General features: G+C 41.8%; 1 protein-coding gene across 1 annotated transcript in view; it reads left to right on the plus strand.

Moving 5' to 3' along the window:
• The window catches only part of Vwa8 (von Willebrand factor A domain containing 8), a 327,640-nt gene that overhangs the window by 197,691 nt on the left and 105,256 nt on the right, over positions 1-24,693 (plus strand). The window contains exons 23-26 of the mRNA XM_048422107.3: positions 65-200; positions 2,463-2,582; positions 7,706-7,911; positions 9,354-9,505. Of these exons, the coding sequence (XP_048278064.1) occupies positions 65-200; positions 2,463-2,582; positions 7,706-7,911; positions 9,354-9,505 (614 nt within the window). The remainder of the gene's footprint in view (positions 1-64; positions 201-2,462; positions 2,583-7,705; positions 7,912-9,353; positions 9,506-24,693) is intronic.

Raw genomic sequence — 24,693 nt, forward strand, 5'->3', positions numbered from 1 at the left:
AGCAGCAAGTGATGAGCTTTTAATAATGTTTACTTTGGTTCTCTTGTTGCTCCTGTCTTTGAAGGTTAAAGCGGTAAAGATGGGTCATATTCTAGTAGTGGATGAGGCAGACAAAGCACCAACAAATGTCACCTGCATTTTGAAAACTCTGGTAGAAAATGGAGAAATGATTCTAGCAGATGGAAGGCGCATTGTTGCACGTAAGTAGTAAAAAGCAACATTTTCCTTCATGTGTATAGTTTTTATATATCTAGTATGTATATCTCTAGTTCTCATCTATAAATAAGCAATAAGTTTAAGTTCTTTGCAAACTAAATTGTACTGACAATCATTTCTAAAAATAACACCTAAATCTAGCCTTGCTGATCGTAGGGTTTTTTGTTTGTTTTTTGGTTTGGTTATGTTTGATTTTTTTTTTGTTTGGCTTGGTTTGTTTTTGTTTTTACTTTTGTTTTTGGTGCTGAGAGTAGAACTGGGGCTTCAGTCGTGGAATCAGATGCTCTCTCCCTGGCCTACAGCCACAGTCCCCAGTTTCCCTGTTCCATGGTCAGTCTTTGAAGTTTTCAGTGGTAGAAAGTGAGAAGAGTCAGCTTTATGCTTTTCTACCCTAAAAAATGCCATCCTTGACTCTTTATACCCGTTTTTCAAATATTTGTATGTGATTCCATTATTAATTTGCTATCTTGAAATTCTAGCCTTTTTCTCTTGCTCACATTATTAAACTTAGTTTTATTGTTGGCACAGTACAATTAAAAGTCACTGAATGTAGTCTAGAGAGATGGCTCAATAGTTAAGAGTACTGGCTGCATGCCTGGCGGTGGTGGCGCACGCCTTTAATCCAGCACTTGGGAGGCAGAGACAAGCAGATCTCTGTGAGTTCAAGGCCAGCCTGGTCTACAAAAGCTAGTTCCAGAACAGGCTCCAAAACTACACAGAGAAATAAAAGGAGTACTTGCTGCTCTTCCAGACAACGAGGTTCCATTCCCAGCACTCACATGTTGGCTCACAACCGTCTACAACTCCAGTTCCAGGGAATCCAATGTTGTCTTCTGGCCTCCACTGGCACACATGTGGTACATATGTTCATGCAAAATGCTGTAGATATTTAAAATTCATTGGATGTTTTATTTAATTTGTATGTATGTGTATAAACATTTGTAAATGTTTATTTGTGATATATATCATATCAATCACTCAGAAGGGATTTTCTCTGCTTTGGATTTTCTTTTCTTCCTCCTCAAACTCAGAAATACTATTCTTTTAATAGATATTGCTGGGGTGGAGAGATAAATTTCATCAGTATTATCTTAGTTTGGATGTCTATTGTTCTGATAAAACAGTATAATCACAAGCAACTTTGGGATGAAAAGGTTTATTTTAGCTTAAAGCTTAGAGCTTATAGCTGTCAGGGGCTGTCAGGGGCTGTCAGGGGCTGTCAGGGGCTGTCAGGAGACTGTGTCAGGAGCTGGCGGTAGAGGTCATTCAGGAACATCGCTTATTGACTTGTTGTCATAGCTTACTCAGTTTGCCTTTGTATATGCCCCCGGACTCCCTGCCTAGGCGTGGCCTTACCCACAAAGGGCTAGGCCCTGCCACATCAGTCATTAACCAAGATCATGTCTCCACAGACTTGCCGATAGGCGATCTTATGGAGACATGTTCTCAGCTGAGGACTCCTCTTCCCAGGTGACTCTACCTTGTGACAAGTTTACCAAAAATCAGACCCAAACCTAGCCAGTGAAAGTATATATATATATATATATATATATATATATATATATATATATATATATATATATATATATATATAACTGTAAGGCATTTTAAGTTTTCCAAACATGTGCAAGATGCTGATTTCAATTTTTTGTCTCTTGAAAAGACCTGAAAATTTATGGCTAGCTATAGAGAATACATAGCCAGTACCATAAATTTTGAAGAATGTATATGAAGTGGCCCCATTAGGAAGGTCAGCACGGCAGAGGTGTTCCTCTTCAATGTTGTTGCAAGGTCACTACTCAGGGATCTGCTGAGTACCATCAACAGCTGACTAACACTTCACTTTCCACTGTTCAGGAGAAAGACAAATTCACCTTAGACTGAGTACTGTCCCTTCCCAGGGTCCCTCGCATTCTCCAGGGTTAGAACTCAGCCTGTGTCTTTGCTCTGAAGACTACAGTACCACAGAAATGGTGCAACAAGGGTGAGGAAGGGCTGCACAAACAGAAGCTGTGACCAAGCACTTGTCTGTCCCGTGTGTCTTCTCCTGTGATTTTGAAGGATAGCTTAGAAGTGGAGCACAACAATTTTCAAACTTGTGTAATTTTTTTCTGGTGTTCGGATTGAACGAGAGCCTCACTGATGTCACTCATATGTCCTCCCACAGCCTGTAGACGACAGTTGAATCAGGAACACCTGATGCCATTTTGAGCAGAGTTTCACAAACCACCTGTTTCATTTTTCAGATGCTGCTAATGTGGATGGAAGAGAAAACGTTATCGTGATTCATCCTGACTTTAGGATGGTAGTTCTGGCCAACAGGCCTGGCTTCCCTTTCTTGGGCAATGATTTCTTTGGCACTTTAGGTAAAAATAATAACTATAATGATAACAATAATAGTTCTTCAGCAATGCTATAGTGCCCGCTAATACTCACATTCCTTCATAACCAGCTGTGGGGGGGGGGGAGAGCTTTTGATACTTACGGATTATTTTCTACAGTCACTTAGCTAACGAGTGGTGGAGCTAGGCTGCAGGCTGGACTGCGTGTCTGTGTCTGACTCAGCGCCTCTCTTCTTAAGCACTTGCACTGTACTTTGCTGTTTAATGCTGCGTAGGGAGTGACTGTTAGTGTCTCCTGTCACCTCCTTTCAAAAGGCCATGGCCAGCTGTGCAGAGACTGAGTAGGGAGGCCCCAGAGGATGCATCATCATCATCATCATCATCATCAACAATAACAACATAGGTGGCTTCCCCTTCTCTGGAATTTCATACACAGTACAAAGCAAGCCCAGGCTTCTGTTAGTGTAGCATGAGGGCCGGCTTATTGGGGTTTCCATCCCGCCCGGTACCCCACAGCCAGCAAGTCCCAGAGAATCAATCACACAGAGATCTCTATAAGTTATAAAGCTGATTGGCCCATTAGGTCAGGCTACTTATTAGTTCTTATGATTTATCTTAACCCATTATCTTTATCTACATTAGCCATATGGCTTGGTACCTTTTTCAGCTGTCAGCTCACATGTTATGTCTTTGGTGGTCTGGGCAGGAATGGCGGAGGGAGCTTCCTGCTTCCCAGAATATTCCTGTTCTCATCGCCCCACCTCTACTCTCTGTCTGGTTGACCCACCTATACTTCCTGCCTGGCCAATCAGCATTTTATTAAAATACATAATTGACAGAATACAGATAATTCTCCCACACCATGTTAGGATCTTGATCTGGCAATTCCACAAAGGGTTTTGTCCCAGCGGTTTACCTGTGTAACCGTTTGAGTACAAGGATAGTCAGCATAATACTGTGTACCATATAGAATGAGAGCAACCCACTGTCCCTCCAGAGACGACCAAAAAAGGAAACTCTGTGTCTGGACCATAGAGCAGTGTGCCACTACTCAGAGAAATGAGGTAAGAATCATGCTGACTTGAAAATCAGTCCCCGGAATATTAATTGAAGCAGGAAGTCATGGAGATGAGTGCAGTAGTCTGCTCCATACATTCTAGGGCGAGCAGCTGTGTGTGCTCACACTATTTATGCAGTTTTTATTTTAGATTCCTGCAGTAATGCTGCTCATGTGGCCACTCTAGAGCAAGCCTATAGTTTTCTCTAGTGTGGAAAAGTAGAAGTTCTTTTCCGGTTCTTCACAGCCACTGTCACCCTAAGACACCCCTTTTCACATTTGTTCCGAGGTCTACAGTGATGCTCATTGTCCATCTGTCTGTCCGCCATCACTTTGTTCTACTGGTCACTCTCATTCCTGATGTATTTCTTTTTCCTTGACACCCACTCCAACCCTCTACCTACTCCTCTTCCATCTTCTCTTCTCACTCTACTTTCCCCTTCCCCTACTTCCCTGCTCTGTTTCCCCTCTCCCTACAGTGGTTGCTGAACAACTTTAGTCTTCTAAATCCCTAACCTCTTGGCCCCTTAGATTTTTTTTAACTTTTTTTTTTTTTTTGACACAGTGTCTCTCTGGTCACCTACTTTTTTGCCAGCTACTGTTAGAAGCACTTAGCAGCTGTCTGTTCAGAAGCTGCAGTTCCAACATTCATTTCTTCTTCTCCCCTCTCAAGTCAGTTCTAATTGGATCTTTGCCTGAATCACCCAACAGAAGCAATTCTTGACTAAACCCAGTCTATGACTAAACCCGGTGGTGGGTTCCCTGGCTGTGTCTGCCACAGTTAGTCACTGTCCTGTCCTTACTTGATGTCTGGTCCTTCATCAGTGCTTTCTGGGCTTTTTCTCACATTGATGACCTTTCCTCGATTTCTACATTGGCTCCTTCATAGAATGTTCTGGTCTTCTTTTATCTATCTGTACTCATTCCCATGGTAAAATCAAAGCATTATCATTTCACAGTATCACTTAAATAATTGCTATTACCATGAATTTCTCTGCAGCCAGACTCTCCAATTCCCTGACAAACACTTATTTCCAACTTGTCTTGACTTGGATCTAATAATTCCCCAATATGAGAAATCACTGAATGGATATTTCTTTTTAATCCCCTTGATTTATGATAATGACGCCATTGTTCTTGACACCAACATTTTTCTTGAGCTTCTTTTTTCTCTTACATGTCTTACCATCTACCGGGAAATCTTACTGACTCTTAAAACACATTCCAAATTATCTCACAATTATCAATATTAGCCACCAATTTAATTGGAGACACTACCTCTCTCATCTTGATTATGAGTAATAATAATAAATAACAGGTTAATTAATGGGTTTCTTGCTTCTGCTCCTGTCTGTTGGCATGATCTGTGAAAGAACTAAGATTTTGCCTAATAAATTAGCCTTCCACAATTTCATGTTAGGAAACACCAGACTCTGTTCAAAAGCAAATGAGGGATTATGTCTCCTACTGAAAGTAGTAGTCATAGTAAGAGTAGAAGTAAGTAAGTAAACCTAACCAGTAGAGGATAGGAGTGATCACAGTCAGCTTGGGTTAATGTCAGACCATCAGATCCTATCTCAGAACACTTAAGAAAAGTCAGTGGTCAGTGAGTCAACATCTGTGCTGGTTGTTCAAGCCCCAGTTTTCCCAGGACAGCATGAAGGAAGCTAAATAATCCCTAATCCTGCATTGGGATGCTGTGCAGAAGGACATGAGCTTAGGTAACATCCTGCAATAAGCATGCCTATCCATGCTCCATAGAGACTGCCTTCCAAAGTTATTGATCTGAAACACTTTGGTCAGAGCCTCTTCACGCAAAATGAACAGCAGTGCTGCAGACTCATGGATGGGCATTTGTCATCCTGCACCAGTAATTCCTGACCCGTAGGTCACAACCCCTTTGGGAGTCAAGCAACTCTTTCACAGGGGTCACCTAAGACCAATGGAAAACACAGACTTTTACATTATGATTCATGACAGTAGAAAAATTAGTTAGGAAGTAGCAGTGAAAATAATTTCACCACAATATGAGGAACTGTGTTAAAGGGTTGCAGCATTAGAAAATTTGAGAAGCATTGGTGTACCCTCTGCAGTTTGTTCTTGACAACTGTTGGAGGCTGTGGAAATATATGGCATATGGCAATTAATAATTCAAATGTCAACCCACCAGAAGAGAGATGCTGATGAAAGTTAATCCTGTCCAGCCAAGGCCTATAGGACATCGACTCTGAAAACTGTTGTTTATATTTGCTAAAGCAGCCTAACGTCTCCCCATTACCTGCATTGTAGTGTGTAATCTCATGTGATATGTATATGCAGTCTCATGATTATATGTCAGTCTTATGGACACATATATATGTGGGTGGTCAGGAAGATAAATTTTCATTTGGCTATATAATTTTGATTTATATATATATATATATATATAAATTATACTAGGACTTGCTCTATAACTAAATCTCTTTGTCCCATGAGGACTGTAGACTCTTAAAAGCCTGCTTTGTTCTTTTTGCTGAGACTAGCTGCATACAATTAGCTCACTTTCACCTCAAAGCAAGTTCAAACTAGACTAAAGACATTTTGTAAATAGATCATAAAACTTCACAGCTATACACAAGGTCAGAGTCACAGATGTTGCTACACAACGCACCCTAAGAAAAGCATGCCAATTCTTCGCTTGCCAGTCTGCTGGCAGTAGACCTATGTCTCAAAGTTTATCACTGGGCACAGTGCCCCCCTCCCTGGTCTGGTCACAGTCTTACTTCTGTAACCTTGGAACCTTGTATTGCCATGGCAATGGGCTCAACTCCTTATTGCTTACTCTAAAAATGTACTTTTGACCAGTGAGAGATCACTCTTGTAATTTTTTAAATCACTTCAAAGCTCCTGTAAGAAGAAAGTTTGACGACTAGAAAGAGAAGAAGCTGGGAGGAATCAGAAGTAGGGCAGAAGAATTAGAATAGAACCTGAACAATAAAGAGACTGATTTAGAAAAGCACAGAGTAGAAGAGTTCATTCTTTTGCCCTCAGATACCCTAAGAAAAAAGTTCCCTTTGCTTACTGTAGTGTCCAGTCTAAACCCTGAAGAGGTCCATAGGACTGGACCCTAAAGGACCTTGATAGATAGCAGTCTACTCCTCTGGTTAAAGAAAAAAAAAAACCCATCTGCCCATTTCACTCCGCACATAAGCTCATGTCTCAGATGCTGAGCCTGTGCTCAGTGAGTCCAGTATCCTTTGTGATGTTTCCCACATCCTCTCTCCAAATTTCCCTTCCTCACTCTTTTATATGCCATTTATACTTGCTGTAGAGCCTTTGCTTTGGCTGTGTTAACCACCTAGCTAAAGCTACTTATTCTCAGACTTCACCTTCTCAATGGGGCCCATGTGGCTGCCCTCTCCCACAACCTCTTCTCCTGTCATATACTGTACCTTTCTCAACAGAATATAAATTCCACGAGGATGAGGACTTTTTTAATCTTTGGTGTATATTGCCTCAGGTTGCACTTGGTGTCTGGAAGATGTTTAGTAATCGTTTGATGATTGCATGGTAGGACCAAGTACCTTTTTATATTCAGGATAGCTTTCATTTTCAATGAAAAAACAAAGCTGCCCTAAATATTTGAATTTGAAAATGTCAGCTTGTGAGATGAAGCTTGAAGCCGTGATGCCGTTTTGTTAGTTTTAAGTATACACAGCACTCCTACATTTGCACATAGAAGATGACTGTTTGCCCACATTGTCCCTAAATCAGAATAAGAGCTTGTTGCTGACAGTCTAGACTGAACCATTACCACTGACTGCTTCGGCAGGGACAAAGTAGTCTACCTCTGTGTATTTTACTATCTCCCAGGAAACATTTTTCAGGGGCATAACCTTTTGTAGAAGTAAACTCATGCAGAATAAACCACATGTCACTCAGTTTTTTCCTGGTTCAGGCATTTTCTTTCTTGTCTGTAAAATTCTATTGCTAGATGGACTTTCTATGATTTGCTGAGCATCTACTGACTCTTTAAACCACCATTGCATTTTGATGTGTGTATTACAGTGGATTGACTGCTCACTGAATGTGATTCTTCCCCTTTCTGTAGGTGACATCTTTAGCTGTCATGCCATTGATAACCCCAAACCCCATTCAGAGCTTGAGATGCTCAAACAGTATGGCCCAAATGTGCCTGAACCCATCCTTCAGAAGCTCGTAGCGGCCTTTGGAGAGCTGAGGAGCTTGGCTGACCAAGGGATTATTAACTATCCTTATTCTACCAGAGAAGTTGTCAACATTGTCAAACATTTACAGGTATGGTATACCTCTGTGCAAAGGTGACTAGATGAAACCACTGTGTCTTCAAGATTATATAGTTATAACTGATGTTTCCATTTTGTAATAGGTCAAATCAGATAACCTGATATGAAGTATGCATAGCTCAGTAATAAACCTTGAAGTCTAGTGGTCATTATTTTAGTCTCTGAATTGCCTTTAGCAAGGGTTTGTGCCATGATCATTACCAATCAGCTCAGAAATTTAATGGGTTGGTTTTGTTTTTAATGGGTGCAGATGTGTGAGTGCATACGTGTGTGTGTGTGTGTGCGCGTGCGTGTGTGCGTGTGTGTGTGTGTTAGAGGGGGAAAATAATTAAACAACAAATAAATATTTATATTTTGTGGGGTTTTTACAACCAGCATGTGGTATCTGGATAGAAAGTATTACAAATGACAGAAAGGTAGAAAACAGAACAAAAACTGACTGATAATATACTAAAAGAACATTTGTCAGGATAAGTGGTCAAGAGAATAAAATTCCTCTGGTCATGAACAGTGTATAATCCACTTGGTAAAGAAAACAAAACAAATAACTTCTATATTGCAAATAATGATCTCCAACCTAGCACCACAGCCTTTGACTTGTGAATTCTCTTCAGTCTCTAACCCTTCAAGAAAACCTCGCTGGGAAAAATAGGTTGCTGGGAGGTAAAACGGGGGAGACTTTTAAAGGGGAAAAAACTTCAGTTGCAGAGGAAGAGAAACTGTTACCCAGCACAGTGACTGGAAAGCTGTTACTAACAACGAGATGCTCATTGTGAAGCTGCTGAGAGAGTAGATTTTAAATGATTATCCCATTAAAATATAATTATGCAAAATGACAAATAGGTCCATTCACTTTGTTTAATTATTCTACAACATATACACATACAGAAATATCACATTCTACCCTTAAGTCTGAAAAACTGGTGTGTGTGTGTGTGTGTTCCATATATACATGAAAAGAAAAAGCTTACTCTACCTATAAGGCCTTGCTGAGTCCAGCACACCAGATTGGATGTCAGCACCAAAGGAAAATGAAATCTGTCAGTAGAGGAACTCCCACCACATGGCTAGCTTTACCCTCATGTTCCAGGGAGCTGCACTTAAGTTCTTCCCCTCTCTTCTGTTCCTTTATCTTTTTTCTCCATTTATTCATATACTGAGTTTTTAGATAGAGGGTCTGAGCAGGGCCCCGACACCTGAGAGGGAGAAGTGTACCTCCATTATTTCTGTATGACTCAAAAGGAAAATAAGCTATCTCTGTCACTGCTGTGTGTGTAAGGGTGTGTTCCTACTGTCTGGTTGTCAAACACACCTAATGCATTTCCGCTAGCAAAAGTTCGTTAGTGTACTATTACTCTATCAGTTTTATAAGGTTTTATAATCATATGTGCTTTATCTCATGTATAATGAAGATTTCTTTTTTTTTCTGTACAGAAATTTCCCAATGAAGGGCTCTCCAGTGTGGTTCGAAATGTGTTTGACTTTGACTCTTACAACAATGACATGCGGGAAATTTTGATGAACACTATGCACAAATATGGGATCCCAATTGGAGCAAAACCTACCAATGTGCATCTGGCAAAGGAGTAAGGAAACCCACTGTTGATAAATAATCTTGAGCATGGTTCTTCTGACTCTTAGATGCCTCTAGTTCCTAGTTGACTGTAGACACTGCTAAGCCGAGTTGGTATGGGAAACCCTCCGTGAGTGGTGCTCTTCAGATGCCTACTGTTTGCTGGCTGGTTCTCAGTTAAGTAGCATCATTCATAGCCCTGTAAATTAAGGATTTCAGTTATCAGTATCCCACAAGTAGCTGTAACACATTCAAATAAAGGGAAATATTTGTTTCTTTATCAGTCTCTGTCCTTTTGTTGAATGACTGTGGGTCTTATTTCATAATGCAGTGCAAGTCAGTGTGCAGATGTGAGAACTGTTTACAGAGTAATTCCTTTACTGAAATGCTCTGGTTTCAGCCACCATGTAACTTTCTTTATGATGGGCTTCTGAACTTATCAAATTAGTGCAGATGGAAGGGTGCTTATTTAGAAGAGATAGTGAGAACAATCGGATTCCTAGCACATGGGCTGACAGCCCCCCTTGTGTATGCTCAGTCCAGAGGTGGTTGGCAGAGTTTATTAATTGGAAAATGATTTTAATGGGTAGTTTATTGATAATGCATCTTATGCCGTCTTTGTCTACAACATGTAGGCTACTATAAATTCACAGGGAACAATTACAATTCTTAAGATAAATTACTAGACTTTATTCTCTTATGGGAGGCACTGTCTAGAATGGGGTTACGTTTAAATTGGTGATACTCTGGCAATATATACTTTCCTAAGTGTACATATCATCTTTCTTTGAAGTCATTATAAAAACATAGAAACCCAGAAAAATTCAATACAAACATACCAAGAATTTCTCAAAGAGAAACAAGTATTTCCCTTCTGTGATAACCGCAGCATGGTGGTTATCGTAGGTGGACCTACTGTGTGGGTCCGGTTGTGTGATCAATGAGTAATTTCCTTAGGAAGAGCGAGTGGGAGTCACTTGCTGACGCTCGGTTGTCTGCACTGGTTCAGTGGCTGGTTAGCAGTCCTTGTGGGTATTTCGAACAAAGTTATTTGTTGGGTGTAAAGTATGTTCTCTATTAGAGAGTTCAGAAAGTATCTCTAATGTGCAAGTTTCTGTCACCAACACTTTCTCCATCCCCTCTTACAAACCCTCATCTTTTGGAGATAGGATGGTTTTTGGTTTTTAGCCACTGTTAACGGGTATATGTAATTAGAAGTCTTGCTCTGTGGAAAGCAGACCTGTGAATTACAGCTCCTCTCCTAGTGCTGGTGTTGAACAGTAAAGACATGTAGTAGTCGGCCTGATCAGTTATAAGAAAGCTGTTGGCAGTTTTATCACAGAAGGAGGGCAGAGATGGTTTGATGCCCTTGTTGTTGTCCTTAAACCACAGCCCTTGGTCAGGGCGTTCACACCTGCCAGGGCAGGTGACGGTCAGCTCTGGCGTTCAGAGTGGAGGCCTAAGACAAGAGGGTTAGACTTGTGCTCAAAATTGGGTTAAACACAGCTAACTGCGCACCCACCACAGAGATTTCCAAATAAACTTAGAGCAGATGTGGAAAGAAAGTTTTTCTTGGGGTAGAAGTGACTGTATGCTATATAATCTGCACAGTCTTTTAAAGCAGGTTCTCGTCTGTAAATTCTGGTGACTTCAGCAGCTCAACAGTAGTGGTGTTGTTTCCTGGTCCTTCATGAAACCCACAGGTGCCATAGGACTCTTCCTGTCCATTACCAGTCTTACACTGGAGAAGACAAGCGATAAAGTCAGCAGGATGACAGCTTGGAGTTCAGTTGTCTGTCAGATACTCAGACTGCATACCTAGGTCGGACATAGCTGCCCTTGTAAGTTAATTTCATTTGAATTCGGAGAAGTTTCTTGGCTGAATGGGAACCTGTTGGTAAAAATAAGAGCACTTTATTCTCGAAAGCGTAAGAATAAAATTTGCTATCCTAATTGGCATTTTGAGAATGGAAGGGGAAGTGTTGGCAGTAACTGTAAAAGCAGATGTGGCTTAAGACTGTCCTGGTCAAGGCCGGAGTATGTGCTTACACAAAACCCTCTGCTTGCTGAGTAGCCTTTGCCCTCTGGCATAGTCTCAATGTAGTCCCGTCTGTAAAAGCAACTACAGCTTTCTGTAAGTAATACACATTGAACATCCTAATATGAAAATCCAAATCTGAAACTTTTGAGTGACAAAAATAATGCCACAGCTGGACGTGGTGGCACAGGCCTTTAATCCCAGTACTCAGGCATCGAAGGCAGGCAGATCTGTGAGCTTGAGGTCATCCTGGTCTAGAAAGTGAATTTCAGGACAGCCAGGGCTATGTAGAGAGATGCAGTCTCAAAAAAAAAAAATACCAAAATAAGAGCTGCAGTTAAACAGAGATGTGCTAAAAATGTATAAACTTGTGTTTTATACATTGTATAAAGTGTATATGTAAATAAGTTATATATAAAGCAAATTATCCCCACGTTGCATATAAATTTATTGCAAATTGCAAATATTCAGAAATTCAAGTCCCCGAACATTTCTGGTATCAAACCTTCACATGAAGGCTATTCAGGCTTGGCTGGGACTAAGTATCAATAGTAGTCTCAAAGACTGTTGAAGGCATTGGAGTCACATGCCTAAGGTAGAAGGGTAAAAATAGTCCAATTACTTTAATATCTTTTTACCATGAGTGAGCTTTCTTATTGTTAATTCCCTTGTTATGCAATTAGCCATCATCCTGATTGGATGGGGCAAAGATCACAGAGTAGAACCAAGTTGTCACAGCTATGCTGAAGATGAGGGTGGGAAGGTAATTTAGCCACCGGCTCATTTAGCTCAAAAGAGATGCAGCAGGTATTGGAGCCAAGGGACATTGTTACATTATCAATACCCAGGCACAGTTTGCCTATCCTTCCTCAGTTCACATCAGAATATATACAGGGTGTGTGAGAGCCGTGCTGCCAAGCTAGGAGCTAAACACCATCACTCAGTAAACAGGCAGGCGGATCTCTGAGTTCGAGGCTAGCGTGGTCTATATAATGAGTTCCAGAATAGCCAGGACTTCATAGTAAGACTGTGGGGAAAGGGGAAAAAATAAACAAATAAAAATTTAAAAAACCTATGTCATTTTAATGCCCTGTGGTGCAGTGGTGAAATATCCAAATGAAAGGTACTGTCTCCCTCTTTTTTGTTCCCTCTTAGCTAGTAAGTAGAGTCCCCATTGCCAGGTTTATGCACAGTTTTTTAAAGACACAGTGTGAGAAGAAGAAATTTAACTGTCTTGTTTAATAAAGCTTTACCAACCTGTTGGTTTTAACTTGAGGGTATTTGTTTGTGTGATTGGGCCTTCTTCTTGATCCACAAACATATTCACAGATCCGAACTCTGGGTCAGAACTGGCACTCAGACATCCACATTGCTCTTTCCCTTCCCTCAGACCTTTTCAAAACTGGTTTTTGGTTTCATTTTTACCTGTCCCTTTTGCAGTTTCTAAAGCATGAGAAAGGATATGTCAAAGAGATGATAAATGTGACAAAACTGGGCATACTGGAGAGGTGACTTCAAAACAGAAATATACTTTATTGGGAATTTAAGTTTCATTATTTTATGTGTCCTGCAGAGAAACAAGTTGGACTTATCAGTGGTGTGTGCCGTACAAATCACAGACATAGGAGTATTTGGATTACAACTAAATACTTTAGTTTTAAATGCCATTGTTTTTATGTTTTTATATTTATGTGTTTTATGTGTATGATGCTACTTAATCTATGTATATAATATATTACATACACGACAGATTTTGTTGTGTGATGTTTTACTCTTTTGGCTTTGTTGGGGGACCCACCACCTAACTCCCAAATGAATCCCACACAGAGGCTTATTCTTAGTTATGAAGGCCTAGCCTTAGCTTGGTTTGTTTCTTGTCAGCTTTTCTAAGCTTGAATTCTCTCAATTACCTCTGGGCTTTTTCCTTCTCTTACTTCTGTACGTCTGACTTTCACTCTTACCTCGTGACTGACTGGGTGGCTGCCGCTGATGTCCTTTCCTTGTTCTCTCGTTGCTCCTTCCTCTGCATTTATACTCTTCTGCCTGCCAGCCCCTCCCCATCCTTGCTCCTGCCTCGCTATATTGGCCATTCACCTCTTTTTTAGAACATCAGCTGTTTTAGACAGGCAAAGAATCACAGCTTCCTAGAGTTAAACAAATGCAGCATAAACAAAAGACACACATTAAAATAAATATTCCCCAACAAGAATTAGTTCTAAACATCCAAGGAAAGACATACAGATTATCCACTATAAACATAGGTACCTATGCATATGGTCATATGCTGTGCACATAGCATAGATTCCTTGTTTGTTCACCAACTAAGCTCTTATTCTGAAGTCCCTTTCATAGTGAAAAGTCTGCTGCCATACCCATGTTTTAAAAATGAAATTGTCATGGTGGAGACATGTCTTGAAGGTGGAGGAGAGCCTCTTTTCTCAGCCTCTATTTTAAATGACATACATTATTTTATATTTAACAATAATTAAAATGAAGGAACTGTCATTTTATGCATCTGAAATAACATGCAAATATTTAGAATACCCTGATTGTAGCATTTTTGTTGCCGTACTAATGTGGTGTTACTGGGGTGGATTAGAGGACGGCAGCAGAAACCGTGGTAACTGGTGCTACTTGTAGGCAGCTTTCCCTACACGAGAAGAATAAATCTCACAATAAACCTGTTATACACATACATCACATATGCACATACTATGCATAAATTGCATTTGTAGATAAGTAATTTGAGACAGAGACTCTTAGAAAACCGGAACAGAGTTTCTGTGTGTGTGGGTGGGTGGGTGGGTGGGTGCGCACGTGCGCGCGCGCATGTTTGCACTTGCATTCTGTGTGTGTGTGCGCACATTTGCACCTGCATTCTGTATGTGTGTGCATATGTGTACATGTTTGTACCTGCATTCTGTGTGTGTGTTCCAACTCTAATGATAAATTATTGGCAACTTCTGAAACAGTTTAAATTAGACACCAAAAATTAATGGTTTGTTATTTAAAAGGCTTTACAAAATAAAAGCAAAGAAATGTGATTTTCAAGTAATCAACTTGGAAATCATCATTGTCCATGTTACATGCATAATATATGCATGTACACACGTGTATATATTTATCTTTGACAGGATGGAAGATCTTGGAATAAGACTCTGAATGATTTATCCAGGAAAGATAAGAACTCTAGAAATTCTTGTAGATACATAAAACTTTCTATTTGTATAAGGAGCACACGCATCTCCGCTCTCTCCTTACTGGGAACACAAGACAAGCTCTCCCAGGCCATGGCCGCTGTGGAATGACTGCACGGAAAGGTTCCTGCAGCTCCCAGGGCTGTCTTCTGCTGCCCTTTGTCCTGCCTGTGACACACACCCTTGAAACCACTTAAACAGACACTCTTTTTTTCTCTGGAGTCCTTCCTTGTCCTTGACTCAGTTTCTCCTTCAGTGCCTCTTTATTTATTAAGTCATTTTTCTTATTGATAGATTGTAAACAAAATAAAAAGAAACCAGAGACTTCCCTTATTCTATCCTACAGAAATAACTGTTTTGAAGTTGGTTTTGTTGTTGGTTTTGGTTTTTGTTTGATTTTTGTGACACAGGTTGTCTTGTATTCCGGGCTAGCCTCTGAACATTGGGTCATAAGCATGTGTCACCTTGCCTGCTTTATGTGGTGCTGGGAAAGCACTCTCCCAACTGAGCTACTTCACCAGCACCCAGAAATAACCGCCAATAGATCCTCGGGTCTTTTGTAATCATGTGTGCTGTCTCATGTTCCTAAGACATCCTTGTAACACTCATTTTTATCTTTCTGAAACACTTCATTCTCAAGCTTCTTTGTTGAAAAATAAAAATAACTACAATGAATGATTTAATTTATGTATAACACATTACTCTCAGTTCTGCTTTCTCTCCGTTTCCTTCCCTCCTCCAATTTTAAGCTTAAGATACTTACTCCGACCACAACGAACATATTTGGAAAACGTGAGTAATTCTCAAAAGAAAATCCCAGTTATATCAGTGCCTTGGGACTTTGTGGATGTGGCTAAATGCCATTGCTTCCAGACATATACAAATGTTCTCACTAGACGGTCTGTACGTCTGAAAATGACTTCTGTGCGACTCCACTTTAGAGGTGTCCCTTGCTGGTGAAGAAGCCCTATTAGAGCTGGCAGTCACTCCTCAGATGTCTTGTTGCTGGGCATTCTCCTACTACTTTGAGATTCTTTGTTTAAAATGTTAAAGTTTTCACTTTTAAGCAAAATAATGCAACTTTGAATTGATAAGTTACAGAAGTATATTAATCAATGGTTTTATTAGGGGGTTTGATGCTCTAGACTTTAAAGAATTTAAAATGTGGTGGCTATGCTTGACTTAGGTGTGGCTTTCTGCACTCCTTGAGTTTTGGAAAATAGGTTATCACTTCTCTATTCTATTTTTTAAGCATCTACTCTGTTGACACTGAAATTTTCTATTTTGTTTTATTTTAAAAGTTAAGTAAAGGCCTATCTATTTAGAAATTGCTATTTCTTGGGACTTTGGCTTGTGTTACAGTAAAACATCAGTCAGACTATACACTTGCTCTGAGGACAAACTCCTGCAGGGTCTCCTGTGGCAGAGGAGAGATCAGGTTAGCTAGGCACTCTGGAATTTCAATACAGTAGGTTTGGGGCTGGTATGCATCAACGTAATAGTGTCAACTGAGGACCTACAGAATTCTCTCTCTCTCTCTCTCTCTCACACACACACACACACACGCACACACATGTGCATATACACTTGCACACACACACACACACACACACACACAAATACATACAAACACACAGTGTGGGCGCGTGCATGTCGCCGCCCAGAGCCTGAACCTAGGGCCTCGTACATGCAAACCACATGATCTGCCACTGAGCTTCCCCACCCCAACCCCATGTGACACACTCAACTCTCTGGATCTACACAGTGTGTATGTGTGTTGGAATTTGTCTTACGCAATAAGGATAGGGCATTCAACCACAACTCTGTCTACTTCCAGAATTATCCTTTTGATTTCAAGATTTTCAGAGATTTTATACTTGCCTTTCAGAATCTGTTTTAGAAGCCACTTGAGAGAGAGAGAGAGAGAGAGAGAGAGAGAGAGAGAGAGAGAGAGAGAGAGAATTTATAAGTATATTCTAATCAGGTTCCTTCAACTTAACGTAGTTTTTCATCACTTCTAGTAAATGTAAACATTCTTCCTATAAGATGCCAACGCATATCCTGCAGTTGGGGTTTTTAACCGTGGCCCCCACTGTTAAATTCTTCAAAAGAAGACCTTTTATTCGTTTGTTCATTGTAGAGGTTCCTCCCACAGAATCCGTTGCTGGTACTTCTGTCTTCAAAGCTCTGATTGTTAAAGTGGTCTGCTTTAACTGATCGGTCTACGTCACTCTGTCCCATCTCTGCCTCTCTGAGTGTCTAAATCATTGCATCTCAGAGTGAGCCTCTCGGGCAGAAGCTCCTGTGTCGGGTGGAATGAGAACTGCCCGGGAAAGGGAGAGCTGGAGCTCGGCCGCTTGGGCTCTGACACTTCGGGATGGACTTTACTGGGGAGTCCTTGAGGGGCTCAGCCCTGGAACACCGAATCAAGTAATCTGTGTGAATCGTCCAACTCTTAGTTCTCTGATTTGCTGTCCCCGATTGCATAGGGAAGCTGCAGGGCAGAAACTCTTTACCCTGAATCACTCACCATTCACCATTTACCAGCTGTTCCAGCAGATGTTAGGAATACTCAGAGTAAAGGACGCTGAGAAGGTCCTGTTTGGAAAGACGTTTCTGTGCCATTGTGTGCATTTCAGGACTGTGTTTGGTGGTTTTCTTGTTTTGAAGAACCGTGCCAGGTGTGTGTACCTACAGACAGAGCCGCTCCATCTATTTAGAAATGACTAACTGGTGGGATTTCCTTTGGAGGAGTCTTTGAGAGGGTATCTGTCTGAATTTGGTGTCATGCTTTAAAGATTTTACTCTATGTAGTTGGGCTGTCATCAGCAGCTACTGTTTCTCTGACAGCAGCTGTGGGGTCTTGAAAGTACCAGAAGCAGCAGAAAGAGCATCCCAGCCAGGTCTGCATTTGCACTAGTTTGCTTTCTGTGTGTTGGCAAGATTATTAAAATGGTCTCTGCCTGCAGTTTTGAGTCCCTTCTCCTTCCCCAAAGTATTAGGAGCTATGCTTCCTTTTATATAGTGATAGCTTGTTGCAGGAAGGGGGACTGATGTTTTAGTTTTACAAATAAGACCACAATCTTGACTATGAGTTCTAAGATTAGCAACTCTGCTCTGCGTGTGTGTTTTCACTTAGAAAAGAGTTCTTAGTTTTCAGAAAGCCTAAGGTCTTAGTGATGTTATCTCAGAATTACTTAACTTTTTAAAGAGCTTTTTGACAGTCTATTATTTGCTCCCTCCCTTTCCTCCTTCCACCCTTCCAGTGTACCCCCACTTCCCACTCGCCTTCAAATTCAGGGATCTTTTTTCTTTAACCATTGTTATATATACATGTGTGTGTTCCAGTATACATAAATACAATCTACTCAGTCCACATATTACTACTTGTGTGACCATTTTCAGGGCTGATCATTTGGTATTGGCTAACCAATTGGCGTGCTCTCCTGGGGAAGGCTTTCTCCCACCTTGGGCATTCCTTAGTTGCCTACAATTCTTTATCTAGGGTTGAGGCCTCCTGAACCTCCCCATCCATCTTAGCAGGTCTGTTGGTGTCATCCTTGTTCAGCCAATGTGCAGGCAGCCGTGTTGGTGAGATTTAATAGGTGTAGTTTCTGACATTTCTAGAAGACACCAGTTTCACAGCAAACTCCCTGTTCCTCCAGCTCTTACCATGTTGACCCCTCTTCCCCAGTGATCGCTCAGCATTAGCTGCAGGTGTTGTAGTTGTATCCATTGGGACTGGGATCCACAATAGTGCATTTTGGTTGGTTGTGCTTTTCTCTAATGGTCTTTATCTGATGCAAAGATGAAGGGTAAGAACTTAACTTATATCTGAAGATTTGGGGCTAAACACCTCACATAAAAAAAGAATGTGCAACATTTGTCTTTCTGAGTCTAGATTGCCTCTTTCGAGATCATCTTTTCTTGTTCTATCCATTTACATACAAATTTCTTGATTTCATTTTCTTTACAGCTGACTAGTATTCTGTAATGTATGTGTACCACATCTTGATTATCTATCCATCAGTGAAGGGCATTTAGGTTGCTTCTATTTCCTAGCTGTTGGGACTAAAGAAACAGTGGACATGACTGAGCAAGCATCGTAGGGCATATTCCCAGGAGTGGAATAGCAGGCTCACACAGTAGATTCATTTTCAGGCTTTTGAGAATTCTCCACTCTGGTTTCTAGCGTGGTGGCCCAGTGATTGGACCCAGCAATGATGAGTAGGGGCTCCTTTTCCCCACATCCCTTCCAGCTTTTGCTGTCCATTGTTCCCTTGATCTCTGCCCATCTCACTGGGGTAAGATGAAATTTCAAAGTTGGTCAAAGAGATTTTCCTGATTGCTAGGGACACTGAACTTCTTAGCCACCCCCTCCCCCCGGTTTGAGATCTCTCTGGATTGCAGACACTTTTTTTAAGTTAATTGACTTGTTTGTTTTTGTTTTTGACCTCTTTTTATGTATCTCGATATTAGTGCTCTATCAGATGTATATCCTACAAAGATCTCACCCATTCTGTTGGCTTCCTCTTCACCCTGTGCACTCTTTAACTGTGCAGAAACTTTTTAGTTTCATGAAGTCCCACTTATCACTTTTTGGACGTAATTCTTGGGCAAATGAGTCCTCTTCAGAAAGCCCTTTCCCATGTCTGTGTCGTGGAGCACATAAGGGTTCATTGTCCCACGTCTGTGTCATGGAATGCACTACCTGTGTTCCTCCAGCGGGTTCACTGTCCCACGTCTGTGTCATGGAGCGCACTGCCTGTGTTCCTCCAGCGGGTTCACTGTCCCACGTCTGTGTCATGGAGCACACTGCCTGTGTTCCTCCAGCGGGTTCACTGTCCCACGTCTGTGTCATGGAATGCACTGCCTGTGTTCCTCCAGCGGGTTCACTGTCCCACGTCTGTGTCATGGAATGCACTGCCTGTGTTCTTCTAGGGGTCCATTGTTTCAGGTTTCACACTTAGGTGTTGGATTCAGTTGGAGTTAGGTTTTGTGCAAAGTGATAGATACAGGTCTAATTTCATTCTTCTTCATTTGAACATCCAGTTTTTCCAGCACCATTTGTTGAAGATACTCTGTGTTCTCTAGTGTTTATTTTTGACACCTTTGCCGAATATTAAATGGCTGTAGTTATTTGTACTCATATTTGGGTTTTCAGTTTTGTTCCATTGGTCTACATGTCTGTTTTTGTGCCGGTATCATGTTGTTTTATCACTGTAGTTCCATAATATATCTGAGATCTGGAATGACAACCACTCCAGCATTACTCTTCTTTCTCGGGGTTGTCTCAGCTATCTGGGACACTCTTGTAGACCAGACTGGCTTTAGATGCAAAGAGATCTGCTTCTCTCTGCTTCTCGAGTGCTGGAATTGAAGGTGTGCAGCACACATCCAGCCATCTTTGTTCTCTTTGAATAACCCATTAAATCTTGTTGGCGTTGTCCATATGTTTATAAATGTGCGACCACGCACTGGAATATGGGCAACCTATTAGTAGCTATAGAAGAACGGCTTTTCCTTGGCAGCTGCCTACTGCTAATGCTGCTCAGATGTGGTAGAGCCTTGCGAGCTGCCACCCCATGCATGCTGGAATTTTGGTTGGCTTGATGTTGTGCAGGTAACCATAGCTACAGCTCCATGGGCACACCAGCCATTTTTCTCACTTTTACATTCTTTTCCCCTCTTTTTCTGGGCTATCCGTGAGCTTTGGTGGCGTGGGAGGTGGAGGTGTTGATAAAGATGCCCCGTTCACGGCCGAGCACCCTGTCTCCTATTCTCAGCACTCTGAGCAATTCCAGTCTCAGACTTGGCTTTGTCCTCTCCTGCTGTGTTGTGGGCAGTAGCTGTTTCAGTTCCTTTATTGGACTGGGAAAAAATAGTTAATGTGCCCAGTCTACAGAGAAATCTTTGAGATGTGTGCATCTTAAGCAGTCTCACATGATTATTCATAATCCTGGAAGCTTCTATAAGTGAGGTTTTCTAAAAGCCTGTCACCCGGCCAGATAGAAATCCCCTTACAAAAGCCTGTTGGAGCCTCCTTCACATTTGCTTGCAAGTAGACTGCATCCTCTGTTGAGGTTCTAAGTGAAGGGCGTAGTCGGAGCGCAATGGGGAAGATTTGCCAACTGCAGTTTGCCTCTGAGAAGAGAGAACGAGTGAGTGGGTCAAAATGCTGGTGGCCTTGATGTAACCAGCTTTTCATTCATTAAACGGACACTTCCTACGTGCTAGGTGAGGGAGGTGCCTTCTGTGGGAGTAAGGGTTCGAAAGGTGAGAAAGACTCAGTGTTGTCTGTAAGTAGGTCACAGTTAACCAAGAACATACCGAGGAAGAAGCGATGTGTGCTGTGTTGTGGCTGTCAGTGGGAAAAGGCACTTGCCCTTGGGAAGAGTTCATGAAGGTGAGGAAGCCAAGGTGTACAGTGTTACTCTGTGTTCCTGGACACACAGGAGGGGAGAACAGTTCAAGAAGAGAAATTTAACATGTTCTAGAATTGCATTTTATTTCTCACAAACCGGCTGCAGAGTGTGTGTGTGTGTGTAGGTCAGGGACAGCTTGCCATGGTGAGTCAGTTCTCTCTGTCAATGGTGTGGGTCCTGGGAATCCAATTCAGGTCACCAGGCTTGGTGGCAAGCGCCTTTCCCCTACTGGGCTCTCTCATTGGGCCCCGGCTAAAGAAGACGTGGGTGTATTTGGAGGTGCAAGTACTCTGTGAGTGTCGGGGTGAAGTCACAGCAGTCAAGGCGGTGAGACTGAGGCAGAAGGGTAAGTTCCTGGCAGAAAAGGCCTCTTTTCATGTCCTAAGCACAACAGGATGGTGGTGAGCCCAAGCATAGAAAGGCTGTTAGGAAGCAGCTGCAGGATTCCCTCTGCTGATGGAGGAAGACCCAGTAGTACGTGGCTGCGGAGAAGAAAGGACAACCTTGAGAGAATGAGGTGGCGAGTCAGCGGACCCACAGTGAACTCATAAGCATTGAATGAAGCTTATACCCTATGCAGTGAATCATCAGTTTGCCAGATCAGAAACATGTGCTCTCAGCAGTGGATGGGCTTCTTTCTCAGTGGTCTTCCCCTCTGTGAGTCCGTCCTGTGGGAAATTCAGGAAGTTTTCACCCCCAGGCCTCCTTGGAGATGATTAGCAAAGGAAAGAACACAGGATTTGAAACCACTGAGATGTGGTTGGTAGAACAGATGTCAGAGAAAGAGAAGGTGCGCACCCCCCCAACACTGCAGTAGAACTTGAAGTAAGATGAAGAAAGTTTAAAGTCGGGGTCCAGAACTGTAGCCTGGCAGCACCTACAAGGAGGAGGGCAGCCAAAGGCTGTGGTTCAAGCTGTCAGCATCCGCTTTGGCCCAAGGAAGGCAGTACAGTTGCTCAGAGACTACAGGGTCATTCTGGAGAGCAGGAGGCGCACTGGGAAGTGCCAGCCAAAAATAGCAGCTTTACCCAAATCAGATGACTGCATTTCTGTGGTCTTGGCAGGCTCGGGGTGGCAGAGGGACGTGTTGGAAATGAAACTAACAACTAAACGTAGACTCAGGAGCACAGGAAGCACACCCATACACTCACATACACACTGTGTTTAGCAAAGCAGTATAAACTTGCCAGCGACTTGTGAGCTGTTAGGAAAGGAGATTTTGAAGTTCTTGGCAAAGGAGGGTACTACATAGTAAGACATATTATTACTGTTTATATTTAAGTGGACTTTCTTTCTCTGTTAAGCTTGTGACTGAAGTGTGTGTGTGTGTGTGTGTTTGAGATAGTACCTTACTACATATGACCCAGGCTATCTCTAAGACTCTAGGTAGCCAGCACTATTTCAGGCTCCTCCTGCTAGATTATAGGCATATGCCACCTACCCAGTCTTGTGCTGACTTTTTATTTTGTTAAGAAAAAAATCAAAGATTTCATAGTTTCATTTCTAGTCTATTCTTTCTAAAATTGTATTCTCTCTACACTCTTAAATTGGAAAATTGCAGACTCTATAAAACTCTTCAGAGTTTCATATGAATAATTTTATGGAAACCCAGAAGGGCAAATGGCTGGATTTTTGGTTTTTGTTTTATTTTTTGTTTGGACTCAAAGGCAAATTAATATTAGGATTACAATTTAAGGAGAAGGATCTCCACGTGAGTATGGTGGTGCATGCCTGCAATCTCAACACCTGGGAAGTAGAGGCAGTAAGATTAGGGCTCACGGGCATCCTCTGCCCCATAATGAGTTCAAAGCCAGTTAGTTCCCTGAGACCCAGCTCCAAGAGGAGGAACTAGCTCACTGAAGAGGCGGGTCCAGAATGGAGTTCTAGAGAGAGGAAATGGCCTTGGAGAAGCATTGAAATGCCTATGTTCAAGGATGGGAAAAAGTAGCTCAAGGTAGAGTAGAATTACAGTTTGGCTCAGTGTAAGAGGAAAGGGTAAGAGCCAAGCAGAAAGTGTTTGTCAGAAATGGTCTGTTTGTCAAGAATGAGTGAGGCCAGTAAAATTGGAGTGGTTCTCTTTCGTCTCAAGGATAGTCGTGATTGCTGAGCTTCTGCGTCGGCGGAGCTGCTCTCAAGAGCTCCGTTACTCCATGAGCATGCGTCGTTCTGGTGGCAAGGAAATGTCGTAGGAATTGTTGATAATAGGTGTGTCAACAACTCCCAGTTGCATAATGGCCCTAGAAAGATCCAAATCTTTTTCATGTGTTTTCTTTCAGACTCCAGAAATAGAGTTGGCAAAAGTTCAGAGAAGGCAGAAATTTGCCAGCACATGTGCTTTACAAACCCAGGCCCCTCTTGTTGGAAGTCTTTCCGACACAGAGCTCTTGCGTGGCCTTTAGACGATGTTACCTAACTTTGGTGTCCATATGCGTCGTGTTATGGATTGTCTGTGTGTTTAAAAAAAGCAAATCTTTTTCCTCTCTCTAACAGGCTCGAGTGCTCTGATTTGACCCGAATCATGATTTTCATATGCACCTTTCTCTGACTCAAAACTCTTAGTCTCAGATCTCTGTTGCTACTTCCACAAGGGATTAGGAAACATCACAACACAAGTACTAGAACACATCATTGTTTTAAAACACATAAATTCATGAATGACACTGAAAATAAAAAGTGATTCTATTTATAGGCCCGAGTTCATGCTCCTCCCGGCTGAAATCAAAGCCAGACATCATTCCAGCCCGGACATTAAAACAGTTCAACGACATAGTGACAGAATCTAAAAGTCATGGAAAATGTCCTTATTGTGTCAAGTCAAACATAAAAAGTCTGCTCAGAGTTGGATGCCACATTTCAGGAATGAAAAAGAAGGCCATTTTGCTAGCTGTTTGCCAGGGTACATCCACCCACCCCACATTTTGTTGAGTGTTCCAAAGTTTGTTCATACCCCAAACATGTGCTTCCCCCTCCTCAGGGAAGAAAGCTAGGAATGGTCTATACACACACACACACACACACACACACACACAGAGAGAGAGAGAGAGAGAGAGAGAGAGAGAGAGAGAGAGAGAGAGAGAGAGAGAGAGATTGATTCTGAAAGCCTTCATGGAAAATAAATGAGGGGCTATGGTTTCCCAACTATTGTCAGAGTCCGGGAACAGCCAGGGGTGAGAGAGGATGTCAGTGTGTACAACCCCAGGACACCTGCCAGTGCGTCCTTCAGCTGTAGCTGGTGCTGCCAATAGAAGCACATCGTTATTGTGTGGGGCTGGCTGCTGTTTATATGGCGTATCTACAGGTCCATACTCTGCCAGCCAATCAGACAGAGCTGCTTTTTCAGAAAGATGGGCTGGCCTTGAGTTCCATGACTGTTATTTAGAATGAGTTGGCAACTTCCTCTAAGCAGAGTTATGAACATCCCTAGTGTCGTTAGTAAGAAATGGAATCTAAGAAAAATTACCTTTGCTCAAATGGATGGATTTTTTTCTTAGTTGTTATCTGAATATTATGTATAAAATTATTAGTGAATATATTAGGTTTT

This window comes from Myodes glareolus, chromosome 12, assembly GCF_982192425.1.
Source record: "Myodes glareolus chromosome 12, mMyoGla1.1, whole genome shotgun sequence".
In the NCBI taxonomy this organism is placed as follows: Eukaryota; Metazoa; Chordata; class Mammalia; order Rodentia; family Cricetidae; genus Myodes; species Myodes glareolus.